Genomic DNA, 14,673 nt, shown 5'->3' with positions numbered 1-14,673 from the left:
ATTCTGTTAAAATGATGATAACTTTTTTCTAAACCTATAGGAACATCGTCACAACACAAATTATTTTAGTTTTTTTTCTGTCCATCCACTGGAAATATGTTCATTCACAGACATAAAAGTATTAGTGCTGCATGATATTGGAAATATCTGACATTGCGATATTTTGTTTCTGCAATCTAAATGGCAATGTAAATACAATTTCATCAGACAGCTTAAATAGCTCCATTTGGAAAGAAACCATTAATTTACTTTGATTAGGGTGATTTTTGTAAGTATGTGAATCATATATACAAAATAATAAACAAATCGCAATCAAATATTATTATAACATGGCAACAAAAACAGTGCTTTATGGTTTGTCCATAGAGTCAAACAGTATTCAGGTACAGAAATTGAATAATGAAATGTAAAATAACACTGTATAGTCTTCATTTTATTGATAATTCAGTAAAAATATTCTTTATTAAAGTTACAAATGTAGTTTTTTTTATGCCAGAATGTTTTAAACTCTCCTGAAATTCCTTTAAAACATACAAATGATAAAGATTCGCTCTGTTATGGTTATACTTTGCAATGACTGCACGAATCTTGTGCATTCTCAACTGTTGTGCTGATCAACATGCTGAAACGATATATTGTGCAGCCCTAGTAACAATAATATTAATACAAATAAATTAAATAATTGCTTTAAATTTTTTTAAATCTGGTTTAAATTAAACCCAACGACTCAAATCATTAGGATTTATTTCATTATCATTCATGAATATTTCAAAGTGTCAAGAATTTCGGGTGAACAGACTTTAAATGAAAGGACAGAGACCTCTTAAAAATCCTTTATATATGGGACAACATAAGGGTGAGTAAATGATGACAGAATTATCATTTTGCAAAGTAATAGTTCAGCCAAAAATGAACATTTATTCACTCTAATGCTGTGTTCACACCAGATGTGGCATGCGTGAATAAATCACGCTATTTGTGCGTAAATAGACACATGAACATTTAGAGTTTACTGGCTTCATTTGGGCATCAAATTCACGTCACAATAAACATAGATTCTTTTCATGTGCAGGGCTTCTGTCTGCCCAGTGACTCAAGATTTGAAAGATTTGCTGTAAAACAGTGTAGATTCATTCGGCGCCGTGTCTGAGTCCACTAGATCCTTTTCTGAGGTGCACCCAGCTCTGTGATTTTATCAATTCCACCAGAAACTATACCTGGATGATGGAGGCTTTCAGTGGTACTTCAGACTGAGCCGAGCACACTTTGATGAGCTGTTGTCTGGTGTCTGCAAGAGGATTTTTCCTTGGGACACCAACAATAGGCGCTACATCATAATCACACCCCTACAAGAGCAAGCTGATGATTGGTTAACATGGTGCAAATGTCCAATGAAGTTCAGATTTTCCAACTTGAGTGATTCGCGCCAAACGCTCAATTCTAGCGGTCATTTGTGCCAACATTGACATTGACTTTCTTGCACTTGGTGCTTCATACGCATCTGGTGTGAATGCAGCTTAAGGTGGCTGTAAACCTTCATAAGTTTCTTTGTTTTGTTGAACATTCAAGAAAATATTTTGAAGAAAGCTGGAAATCTGTAACCATTTGCTTCCACAGTATTTGTTTTAAACTTCCATTGAAGTTGATGTCTACAGGTTTTCAGCTTTCATCAAAATATCTTCATTTTGACTACATTTTATATTTTGCGTGAAGTATCCCTTGTTCCATTTAAGCTTTAACAACATATCAACAAAAATTGCTCAATACTATTACTATCCAGAGTATCAGTGTCCTCACCTTTGCTCTGAGATCTGAAGAGCTGAGAAGCCGTGCTAGTGTATCTCCGATAAAGACAAGTTTATGTGCGGTCACGATGAGACTTTTGCCCCTGGAAACGAAGACTCGGGGTGGCTGGTTCCCTTGGACACTTGTAAACAGGGAGTCGATGGCATCAGCCAGACAAGAAAGATGAGAGAGACTCTGAGAAGAGTAGAAGGAGAGCAGTTCTGAATCCTCCAGAGACATAGAGACTGGTGGTGAAGGACTCAACTGGAGAGAAATGGAGAACAAAATACTTAAATAAAATTCTTTATATACTGTATATACATAAATAAAATAGATATTGATAGTAATAACAGCTAAGCTATCATTTTATTATGTTCATCTGAAAGCAGTCAAGTCTATAATATTTCATGTGTCTAAGTAATTTATGCATGGTGTAATGCTTTGTTGTTGTGTTTACATTTGTGTAAATTCAAAGAAAAAATTGGTGGCATTTTAATATCACAGAACATGTTTTGTTGAATTCTTTAAACATTATAGGCCAAGTAATATTGGAAAATATTACACTGGAGTGTTAATAACTTACTTTATTATCAGTTGAGGTGATAAGCTGTGAAGAACTGTGCTCTGTATGGGTGTCTGGTGGAGGCTCTGGCTTCCCCTAAATAAGAACAACAACAAAAAAGTAAGCATACATAAAAAGAGAACTACAGACAATATTTCAACAATAGACAATACTGCTGGCAACTTAACACAAAGAGAGGGAACAGAGAAGTAAATGTCTGATTAAATGAGCAGAACAAAAATAAATCATGGGGAAACGTATTATTTACATTCTTATTATTGCTATACAGTAATTGTTTTAGGCATAAAATAAAGATCACGATTTTCTCACAATTCTGTATATGTAAAATAAAGGTATGGTAAAAACAAACATATGGCACAACATCGATAATAATATTATATGTAGGTCTACTGATTTTTATAAATAATTCTATTCTACTTATAATAATTCTGACAAATTTATTCACTGGTAAAATCAGACATTTGCCATTATCAGATTATATTCAACAATATATAGGCTAGAGTAGTTATACTGACATTGTAAACATTTATTTTCATGCACAACTGTGTGTGCGCTATGAAAGAAAAAAAATCTTTCATAGATTGCGTCTATCATTAAGTAGAGCGCGCGCGTGCCCTCTCTGTGATAACAGCTCACGGTCAGCAGCTTACGTCACGTGTGATTTCCCGGCCGCGAAAACATCATTATATGAAGACAAAATTAACATTTTTAGGTGAATTATACCTTATAAATACTGTATGTGGCTCATTTACCATCATTTAGAGGTGTCGATGTCACTGAGCAACGTATGTGAAACAATGAAAAGACTTGTGTAATCGCCTTTTCTTCTCTCCTGAACTTGAAAATATGATTGGCAAAATCGTAGAAATGCTGGATTAAGATCGTCTAGGGGGTCGAATCGAGATCGCAATCTTTTAACGATTAATTGTGCAGCTCTATATATATATATATATATATATATATATATATATATATATATATATATATATATATATATATACACATATAAGCCTAACTTCTGATGGCCAGAAAGTGATTCATTCTTTATAAATTGTTACATTTTTGGTATTTTTGATGCAGCAAGTACAGACACTGATGTGAAAATTATGAAACAGTATTTTATACATCACTACTTACCAACCAATTGAATATGGGCAACAATATTGTATCAGTAAGCCTAATTAGTTACCCTGTGTCTCACTTGGTTGCCCATTTATAGAATCATATCCCAAGGTTGCTCAGCAACACTGCTCAAAACGTTGCATCAGCATCAGCAAGTTTAATTTAAAAAATCTGAATTCATGATTTGATGTTATGACATGAAGATATTTTCTATTATATTTTTTGAATGAACTATCCCTTTAACTCATTTTATTAATAAGAATGTCCAAGTCCGATCACATGATCGGAAATCAGGCCCAATCATGCAGTTTCAGACTCGATTGGAATCAGACCATACATATATATATATATATATATATATATATATATATATATATATATATATATATATATATAAACATCTATAGTTAAGCAGTGGCACGGAGTTAGATCACATGATCGGAAATCAGGCCCAATCATGCAGTTTCAGACTCGATTGGAATCAGACCATACATATATATATATATATATATATATATATATATATATATATATATATATATATATATATATATATATATATATATATATATATAAACATCTATAGTTAAGCAGTGGCACGGAGTTAGACCTCTTTCTTGACTTCACACAGAAACAGCAACGCGTGCGACATGACATCACTTTTGTTGCAGAAACGCTATTGGTTAAATGCCAGCAAAGTAGAAGCCCAAAAGCAGCTTTGAAGTGAAAAGCACAAGTATGTCTGTGGTCTGGAAGTATTATAAAGTTGATGACGACAACATTGTCATAGCAAATTGTGAGATATGTAATCTTGGGATTGCCTGCTGGGTGTTTTAAGTTGAAGTGCTATATTAGATTTTTTATGTTTATTGTTGTCCAAAAGTGAAGAACTGATGTTATTTATTACTTTATTGTTCAATCTACCTCAAAGAAGTGCTCTGCTTGTTAACATGTTCAATGTTAAAATAAAGTGAATTAAATAAAAAATAAGGAACATCCATGATCTGTTTCTTCACTTTTTTTATTCTTTTTTTTTAATGTATTATAGAAGTATCGGATTTTGTTTCGGTATTAGTAGATCCTCAAAATAAAATGACTCAGACTCTGGCTCGAGGGCAACAAAACCTGATTGGGACATCTCTAGTTATTAATCCATATTTTAACAAGATCAATTTCAAACAATTGTTGATTAAAAAATACAGACACATCAACTTCAGCATCTGCAGCCCATGCATTCTCCACAAATCCTCCATAAACATCTGTCTTACCTGCAGTTTGACGTATCCCACACTATCACCTACAGGATATGATGGCGGTGGTGTAGGAGTGAGGCCGATTCCTGCATACTCATTGCCTGGTTCCTCATCCTCCATCCTTCCCACAGTAGGAACTAAAGAAACTGGTGCTGGGGGCAATGGGAAGGCAGCCGGTGGTGGAGGCGGCAGCGGTCGTTCCTGAATCCAGCTGCCCTTCCGTGACCCCATGTCCCCTGCTATTGGTTTGACCTCTGCCACTGGCAATGCAGGTAGAGGCCTCCGGGACAGAGAGTCCTGGGAAGGTAGACGAGGTCGTGTTTGGCTTTGTAAAAGGGCAGCAGAGTCTTCAAGAGCACCGCGGACCATGGAGAGCAGACCGTCTGCTGGAGGGGCAGTACCGCACACCGAGAGGGCAGGCAGGAGGTCAGAAAGACGTGACCAAGCATGTTGAAGAACTGGAGGAATATCTCCAACGTGGCCAGCCTTCCAGATGGAAAGGATCTCAGCCAAGGCAGCAGCGAAGTCCCGGGATGGGGTGGTGGGGAGAGAGGCGGAGGTCAAAGCGGATTGGACTAGAGCCGAGAGTGACGTTTTCCACTGGATGTCCCCGGAGCCGGTGCTTGATACAGACAAGCGGCGCGTTGGGATTTCCAGATTGAGGGCAGGCATGTCGTAGATGCCTCCATCAGGTTCTGACACATCGTCAATTGCGTCTTGCTTTCTCAGACTGGAAATCGAATAGCTACGTCCGTTTACAACCGTTTCTACAGTTAATCCCGACAGCTCGCTTGCCTCCAAGGGTAAACCAGGAAGACTGGGAACACTGTACACATCCTCATCCTCTGCATCTCCAATCGCAGCAGCAGATCCTGGAATATTGTAGGTTTGCTGCTGATGCTCTGAGGAATTCAAGGCCAGGGTGGGAACGTCATAAATCTGAAATATATGAGCAATGACAACATGGTTACTGAGTGCTTACAGTGTTTAGAAAGAGTAACAACGATTTTTGGATTCTGAACTACATTTACTTGTACACTTGAGAAATCCTGAATGCTATTGTGCAACTTGCGGGATATACCATGGATCATGCTGTTGTGTGGGAAAACAAAGTTAAGGCCACTGCTCAACTTGGAGATCGGACTACATTATAAAACCATTGAAATCTGACAAGATCTTAAAACACTAGATATTTGACTCCTCATGATCCAGTACAGATTGCACAGACAGACAGAAGAGGACACTTCACTGTTGTTATTGTTTTCTGGATCAGTCAATTACACTTCTCAGTTTTATTGGTACTTGTTTTGCAGACCTAACATGTGGAATCCACACTTGTTGTCCTGGTTGTTAAATGTGTGAGAAGTCACATCCTGTTATCGAATGATTGCCTGCATTTGTTGGTGTGAATTGTGGTAAACGTTTTAAGACTGGAACTACATTTAAATACAGGAGTGAATGCCTTAAATCCTGACTGTGTGTGTACTATATGTAACTTGGCTCGCTCATAGGTTTTAATTATACACATGGCAGGAGCGTTCAATGCTGCATTTTAGCTCAAAACAAGCAGCAACACACGTGTCTGGAAGTTTCTAATGATTCTACAGACCTTGATTAACTGGTTCAGGTGTGTTTAATTAGGGCTAAAATTAAACTCTGTAAGACACTGGCCCTCAAGGAACAGGTTTGAACACCCTGGTCTTTGGGCTTAACGCACAAAACGATCATGTTTAAATAATTAAAGTGGGTAGGTATGCATAGCAATTCTTTTATCTTGTTTCAGATATACAGCTTTTAGATATTTTTTTTGGTGCATTATGGGCTTATTTGGTGTTTTTTGTAGCAAAATCTGGAAACAGTGAGTTAAAGCTCAAAGCCCTGAAGTTTTCTTGGACTGTGAATCCAAGGGACAGACATTCCTGCAGTGTGTGTTTTGATACATTATTAACTAGCTTATTAATCTGGTGTAGCTGTATAGAATTTTGCAAATGTGTTTGTCAACACTTTCTTTTTCTAGTCTGAATTTGACTGTTGAATGGGGTTGTCACTTCTTTGCTTGAGAGTGGCCATGGCCAATATGTGCATCAAATGCCCCTCAAAATATCAAGCATGTTTCATATACTGAATGTAATTATATTCTAAAGCTTTAACACAGGGGTGGCCAATCCTATTCCTGGAGATCTACCTTCCTGCAGATTTCAGTTGCAACCCTTATCAAACACACCTGTCTTTAATTATCAAGTGGATTTCAGGTCCTGATTAATTGGTTCAGGTGGGTTTGATCAGGGTAGGAGCTAAACTGTACAGGAAGGTAGATCTCCAGGAACAGGATTGAGCACCCCTGCTTTAACACCTTAAACAACACATTTTCTTTGAAGTGTGTCAACTGTGATGGCCTAAAACAGGTATGCCCAAACTCGGTCCGGGAGGGCCAGTGTCCTGCAAATTTTAGCTCCAACTAGCTTTAGCACACCTGCATGGATGCTTCTAGAAAGCCTAGTACAGGGGTGTCCAAACTCGGTCCTGGAGGGCCGGTTCCTTGCTGAGTTTAGCTCCAATTTGCTTTAACACACCTGCCAGGAGGTTTCTACTATATCTAGTAAGAGCTTGATTAGCTGGTTCAGGTGTGTTTTATTAGTGTTGGAGCTAAACTCTCCAAGAGACTGGCCCTCCAAAACTGAGCTTGGACACCCATGGCCTAGTAAAGCTGCGGTCACACTGGACTTTTCTCCTCATAGACTTCCATTAATATGCACACGAATGCGTCAGAACTGAAATGCAAGCTTGTGCGACAAGTTTTTGCAGTTCCCTGCGTTGGAAAGTTCAAACTTTGCTTGCTTGATTGGGGTTGGCTAAAGCTGCAGTCACACTAGAGCAGTGGTCACCACCCTAATCAAACACACCTGAACAAGCTAATCTTACTAGATCTTACTAGGTATACTTGAAACATCTAGGCAGGTGTGTTGAGGCAAGTTGGAGCTAAACCCTGCAGGGACACCGGCCCTCCAGGACTGAGATTGGTGACCCCTGCACTAGGGTTTGAGCATGTAAAATTCTGTCGTAAAATTCTGTCGGATTAAACACGATGATTAGGCATTTAAAAAAGTGAGTGATTGCTCCATGTTTTTAATTTCTGTCCAGATAGGTCATGTTTTGATTCTTGATTTGGTCTCATGCAGTCAAGTGATGCGATTTCGCAGGTCAGAGTGCACCAAGCTTAAACTTGTCGCAAGACCTTGTGTTTCTGGTCTGACACATTCGCGTGCATATGAATGGAAGTCTATGGGGAAAAAAGTGTGACTGCAGCTTTAACTTTGCCGGACACCAGCATTCCAGGACTGACTTTGTGCACCATTGTTTTAAAATCTCCTTGCTTTGACTTCAGAAACTATTGTCAACTCCTCTGAACTAGTCTTACCTATTCTCTGAACTAAGAAATAGGCAAGACTAATTTACCATGTGACAGGTTTCACTTTTGCACCAACTAATAATATTTATAGATTGAAAACATTAACAAAAATTATATGGTCTCTGTGTATTTAAAGTTGATTTTGAGTACAGTTTAAAGATCTAAGCATTCATTGGAGATTTAAAGGAAAAGACGAAAGAGAAAATGGGAAAAGAAAGATAGTGGGTGGAGGGCTAAAGAGAGCCACATGGGTCTTGCTGATCTGCTCAACCCGACAGGCGGCTGTAACTTGTGTGAGCAAGAGAAAAGTGTTAGAAGAGATTAGCTCATAGCAGAAAAAAAGGTGTGGTTTACAAACAAAGGAATCAGAGAGGACTGAGAAAACTAGAATCAAAGAAAAGGACAAGAAATAAGAAAAATCACAAGACATTGTATGTAAATATTCAAAACCTCTGGCAGATGAATGAGAATATTGTGATGAATTGCACACCCTAACACTGAATATTGTCTTCTGGATCTCATTTACATGAATGCATATTTAAATATGCTGTGTGAAGGCACTTTGTATTAAGCCAAAAGTACTACATGCATATACAAAACATTTCAAAATACAGTGGTCCATCGCTATAATGTGGTTCACTTTTCAGTTTCTCAGTTTTGTGGAGTTTCTTTATGCAATTTGACATGATTTTTTTTCTACCACGCATTGTGTTCTGTAATTTGATTGGCTGTCAATTAATCTCCTCCGTGCCGTGTCCCCTGTACAGTACAGAATGCATTCAGCTTGCCAAATTGACATTAATCTTTGATCGCTAACAGCGTGACTCTGAAGTGCTGTACTGTATGTTTGCAAGTTTTCTCCCCACAATGTTGATGAAATGTTCTAGACTGTTAAAGGCACATGTGGTAGCACGCAAAAGGCAGAGGAAGATACTATCCATTGCACAAAAAGCTGAACGTCTGGACATACTAAAGGAAGTTAGAAGTTATGCAGCTGTAGGGCGCAATTACGAAATACATACATGAATATCAAATGGTCTTTGGTTTCATTCTATAATAGTAGACTTACTTTCTACAAAGGTTTGAACTTTGGGTGTTTAAACAAGAGAAAAGTGTGAACATGCTAATGCCTGTCTGAGAAAAGTGTATGAAGTGTGTAGTTAGAGGTTTTACAGCCATAAAACATCTAAAATAACTGTAAAAAATAAAGCTGATTACTTCAAGGATTTCGCCTATTGTGAGTTATATTTAGTACGTAACTCCTGAGATTAACAAGGAACCACTGTTTACTGGAAAATATCATCTTTATTCAGAGCCTCTGGTACTTATTTTAGGAAGATATGACCCATCTTCATACTCTCTAAATAACATTAGAGGTGTCTGAGCAAACTGAACATAAAGTGTATCCACTGTTACAAAATCAGACTCCACACATCCCAAATGCACAAATTATCCCAATGACAGTATTTACTTATTTAGTATTTTTTCACATTCCCTAGAATAATAGTAAAACACAGTTTGAGCTTTACCTTCAGATGTAAATCATGCTAAAGGTCAATGGTACTTTGTGGCTCATGACTAGTTCAACAGTGCAAATGAAATATGAGCGCTATGGAAGAAAGTGAAGTCTTTGTACCATCAAAAAAGCTATCATTTGGCTTTAATAGACTTTGTATAAATGACATGTATTGTGCTTTTTGTTGCTTACTGGAATTAGAAAGCCTCAGTAACAAGCAAGACTAACATTCTATCTAGCATTTCCCTCCATGTTTGATTTCTTACCTCAGAAGCCTGGTCGTTGTGTACAGTTAGAGCACGAGGAGTGTTATAAATCCCATCATCCTCCTCAGAAGGCACTATAGAAACTGGATGTTGCCACCTATTAGTGGGAGGTGTATCATATACCTGAGGAAAACAAGGATGAACATTAAAAATCTCATTGGCTATCACCGCCACAATTTCTGCAGAGACATTTCATACATCTTCTGCAGAGCTATAATTTTGACACTTTTTATTTTTCTCACCTCCTCACTAAGTTTCTCCTCCTGCGAACTGGCACTGTCTCTCTTGCTCACCATTTCGCTGTTGTTCTTCATCTCGTCGGCTTGCGTCTGTCCACTTTTACTTCCCTGTCTCTCCTCCTCCAGCATGTTTGTCGGTGGGGGAGCAGGGTTTGCCTGGAGAACAGGTTTGGTCGCTGGAATTGCGCTAGACTGAGGTAAATCTTTCCTGGTTACACTTCTAACTGGAGGTGCTGGCGGAGGGGGTTTCCGGCCAAAGTTTGGGGAGCTGGGTACTCCTGACTTTCCCGTCCTAGTGAGTAGAGGGGATTCTCTCAGTTTTCCTCGACCAACAGGAGCAGTTGAGGTAGTACCCTTCTGGGATCCTCGTCCAGATGGAGGTGTCTGCTTTATGTTTTGGCCTGGTGTTGAGGCATTAGACACTACTACAGTTCCAGCTGGGTTTTTACGGTCAGATTGAGGGGTCCTTGATATGGCTCCTCCAGGTGGGGTTGGAGTTTGGTACATACCTGGGGCATCCTGGCCACTCTTACTCTGAGATGGACTACTGGAAGAAGATGGGCTGCTTTTAGGAGCTATCTTATCCACAAGTCTAGAAGTCACTCCTGCTACACACTGTCCTGCCACTGGGGCACCACTTGTAGGAGTCTGATATAAATTCTCACTTGTCAGTGCGGTGACAGCTGGTCTAGGAACTAAGTAGCATCCATCAGAATGCCCAGCGCTTGCATCTCGTGGACTTAAATACCTCAACTCCCCTGCTGTTTCTGCGGCAGTCCTAGAGACAGCACTTGGAGTCAGGTAGACTGAATCTGTTGGCAATGCAACTTGTGATCTGTGTTGTGCAGCCAGTGGCACAGGAGAGCTGGGTGTCTGGTAGAGGGTTCCTGACTCACCACCCCGTCCTCGAAGTGAAGGTGAGCGGGGTCGTCCCGCCACACCAACATCCCCCCAGTCCGGACGAGGCCTGGTTCCAGAACTAGAATGCGACCGTGGCCTTCCTGCATCAGAGTGGCGTAGCTCTCCAGACCTGCACTGGGCAGGAGCAGCCCCAGGGCTCTGATACACCCCTTCAGCTAAGCTGGGTGGTGAGAGATACACCCCATCTGAATCTTCAGCACTCAATCCATTTACCTTGCCCTGCTGGCTAGAAGGTAGATGGACAGAGTCCACACTAGGAGCTCGTCGGGCATCTGTACCTGCACTCGAAGCCGGAGCTTGAGTACTTTGAAGCAGGCGTAATCGGTTAGCAGGGGCAATGCCTTGACGGCCATGCAGGGAGCAAAGCCACCACCCTGGTCCCCCATCCTGTTCCTGGTTCAAAACCATCAGGATATCCCCTTTACGGAAAGCCAACTCCTCTGGGCTTTCAGCAGCATTATCAAAAAGTGCCTTTGCGAGTACTGTCTACAAGACCAAACAAAAAAACAAACATTAAGGAGAAGAAATCAAAGACAAGTCTTCAAATTAAATCTATCAAGACTAGGCATGGGATGATAACTAGTTTCAAGGTTTACCACGGTTTAGAAAAGTTAAGGTTTTAAAACCGCTACAATTATCTGTTATACTGTTCCTAAGGTATATGCAAGTTGTAAAGAAATCTGTGTTTTTGAAGCTAATGAAGACTGCAAAAGACAATGATTTTTGAAAAATTGTTAAGCCTGACATGTTTACTGCTCCAAAATATTCAAAATTGTTCCTAAAATAAAATATATTGTGTTCAATTGGGGAAAAAGTTTACTTTTTTTTCTCAGACATTTAAAAAGAACATATTTTAGAGCAGTAATCACAATACTGTGAAACGGGAAAACTGTGATATTTTATTCCAAGGTTATCATACCGTCAGAAACTTATACCGGCCCATACCTAATCAAGATAAATCTCCTTTGCTCTTTGAGATTTCTAATCTAGCTTTTTAATTAACCTGGCATTATTGTTGGCTCTGTATCAAATCACTTATGTTCAACTGTAAATCACCTTGGACAAATGCATACAGGTAACTTTAAATAAAATACAATGCATCATTATTATAAAATCTGCACAATTTGAATAAATAAAAAGACACAGAAGGAAGAAACCTTTTAACATTTCTCTGCTGGAAATGAGGAACTACAGCAATAATGCAGCAGACACGGAAGATTTCACTAGACTTCACATAATTCAATTGTTGTTTAAATTCAATGTACTCATGTTAAATGGATTTATTTGGGCCTTCAGCTGACTCTACTTCTGCAGCATTTGAGCACTGTGTTATTAAGGGAACATAAAGAAAACAACATATAAAGGATCTATTTAAGTCTCATTACCCAGCATAATCAACCTGTGTAATCATATGTGCATGAATCAGTTTGTTTTCTTGTTTGCTTAAACAGAACTAGCAAATATTCACAACAACAATGGGCCAATAATTGTCATGCCACCAAAAATACCAAAAGAGTCTCATAGTTGACCCATGAGTCTCATCGAAAACACAGTAACAACTTGCATTAATTAGCTGATGGCCAGCACACTGCAATTTCACTGCTGACCTAAATTCTTGTCATACATGAAGCCTACAGATCAGCTCACTTAAATGCCACTGAAAAAGGGCAGCTCGCAGTTTGAGTGACGTTACAATATAATGGGTTGGCCTTACAGTCTTTTGTATTCAGAGCACCACATTGCTGGCTTCATGGGTAAATCAATATTGATAGAGAGAATGCATAAATAAGGCCAGAGGTCTGTGATTATGGGAGAGAGGGAATTAGTGATTAAGGGATGGAGGCGCTGAATTGATGATAATTAGGAAGACTCGTGGGGGAGGGGCTCAACATCTGTCCCCTGGTTTTAGGTCCCTTTGTCATCATCCCCTTTTATACCTCTAAATTTCCCTCTCATTCTCTCATTTCCCCCAGGGGACGTGGTGCTGTGGGGCAAGCTGAGCCCCAGTTCCCCCTCCTCCATTTTAGCAGCGGATATGAATATCGTCAGATTAGACAGCAGAACGTTTTACAGTAGTCGCACGAACATACTTACCGAAAGGGACATGTTTGAAGCCGTTTCACCACAGTTTTTGAATGTGTTAACTCCACATGAGCTCTTCAAAGAAGCTGTATCCCATTCACACGTGTCCTGTGTGACTCATCCTCATTTTTGCATGGTTTTCCCAATAACTTTGCAGCAGTGGCAAATGCAATGGCTTTATTATCCAGAAAGATCAATTTCTCAAAACCATGATTGCTGTCCTTTCGGGTTTGTGACTTTCATCACATCTGACAGCTGCTTCACGAACAGAACCTAGAAGATCAAAACAAACACATTTTAATATAAAATCTTGATAAGATACTAGCATGTTATTAATACAGAGATGACATTGTTAAACTTATAAGAAACAGCCAACTACAGTGGTTAAACTAGTCTGACCAGCTTTGAGGCCCCAGCAAGTGAAGTTCAGACAAAAAAAAATTAAAACATATTTTATGGAAATATTGTTTTTACATATGAAGCCGAGCTGTAATATGACATTTATATTTGACCAAGGCAAGTTTATTTATAAAGCATATTACATACACAATAGCAATTCAAGATGCTTTACATAAACAAAAAATAAAAGAAACAAGTCAATAAAAACCATTAACAATTATTGAAATAAATAGAAACTGATTAAATACAGGTTATAAAAGAATGTAAAAAAGTAAAGAGAGCTATAATAGTGCGACCAGCCTAATTGGATTGAAGATAAGGTGCTAAATGATATCATAACTTTGTAGTAAAGGGTTTATAACAAAGGATACAATGTATCCTATTTGTTGATGAGATTTTTAAATGATATGTTATTTAATCAGTATTTTAAGATTACCACAAATTAAATTAATACAATCACTGATGTGGCACAACCAACCCAGCCTGGTGGCTAGGAAACTGGCCTTTTAGGCAGGAAACATGCATATTTGTTTATTTATAAGCTTAAAAGCATATTAAAATCCTCACATATTCTAGTTTCAGTCTTGTTTGATAGATTAAAAGTCGAAAGACCGCAAAGGGGAAGAAATCCGCTAAACCGCGTTTATTTTTCTATCAAGACATCTCAAGGTTTCTTTTATGCAGTAAAGCCAAATGAGACGCACAGAGGATTAAAATAACAGAGAAATACCAGAGGTAAAACAGGCAACGCTCCCATTCATTCGGTAAACCGGTGCCAAATGTGTTAGTTTCACAGTATGGAGTACATTTTACTATTTCAGTCACAAAGACGCTAAACAAGCGGCGTTCAGCCAGTGTGAATGTTAACTAAACAGGCAATATTCGTCTTACCGTTCGGTTCACATGTCTGAAAAAAGCATCTGCAAATACAGAAGTAGAGTCAGACGCCGCAAATCATAGCTTCTCAAAAAGACTGAGATGCACGGCTGTTGTTTTTTCTTTTCTTTCTTTGGGGATAACGCGTCTCGCTCCGCCAGGCTTCGCCCTACCCTGGCCTTCTTGGTTTTGAATTACAGTTGAGCGCATATGGTCGCTCCC

At 38.9% G+C, this 14,673-nt stretch overlaps 1 protein-coding gene and 1 long non-coding RNA gene across 3 annotated transcripts in view; one reads left to right on the top strand and one right to left on the bottom strand.

Moving 5' to 3' along the window:
• LOC147835981 (uncharacterized) overlaps positions 1 to 9,378 on the top strand; it is a 13,126-nt gene extending 3,748 nt beyond the window's left edge. The window contains exons 2-3 of one of the 2 annotated variants that reach the window (XR_015495703.1): positions 4,794 to 6,639; positions 7,753 to 9,378. This is a non-coding gene — a long non-coding RNA (uncharacterized LOC147835981). Of the gene's footprint in view, positions 1 to 4,793; positions 7,178 to 7,752 lie in introns of both variants that reach the window. The other variant, XR_015495702.1, reaches the window with a different exon arrangement.
• Positions 1 to 14,673, bottom strand: part of efs (embryonal Fyn-associated substrate) — a 17,474-nt gene extending 2,801 nt beyond the window's left edge. Inside the window, 7 exon segments of the mRNA NM_001324408.1 lie at positions 1,798 to 2,049; positions 2,369 to 2,443; positions 4,759 to 5,682; positions 9,935 to 10,057; positions 10,177 to 11,580; positions 13,189 to 13,449; positions 14,467 to 14,673. Of these exon segments, the coding sequence (NP_001311337.1) occupies positions 1,798 to 2,049; positions 2,369 to 2,443; positions 4,759 to 5,682; positions 9,935 to 10,057; positions 10,177 to 11,580; positions 13,189 to 13,200 (2,790 nt within the window). The 5' untranslated portion in view covers positions 13,201 to 13,449; positions 14,467 to 14,673.

This window comes from Danio rerio, chromosome 7 (assembly GCF_052040795.2).
Source record: "Danio rerio strain M-AB ecotype USA chromosome 7, GRCz13ab, whole genome shotgun sequence".
NCBI lineage: Eukaryota > Metazoa > Chordata > Actinopteri > Cypriniformes > Danionidae > Danio > Danio rerio.
This window is presented reverse-complemented; position numbering and strand designations above follow the sequence as displayed.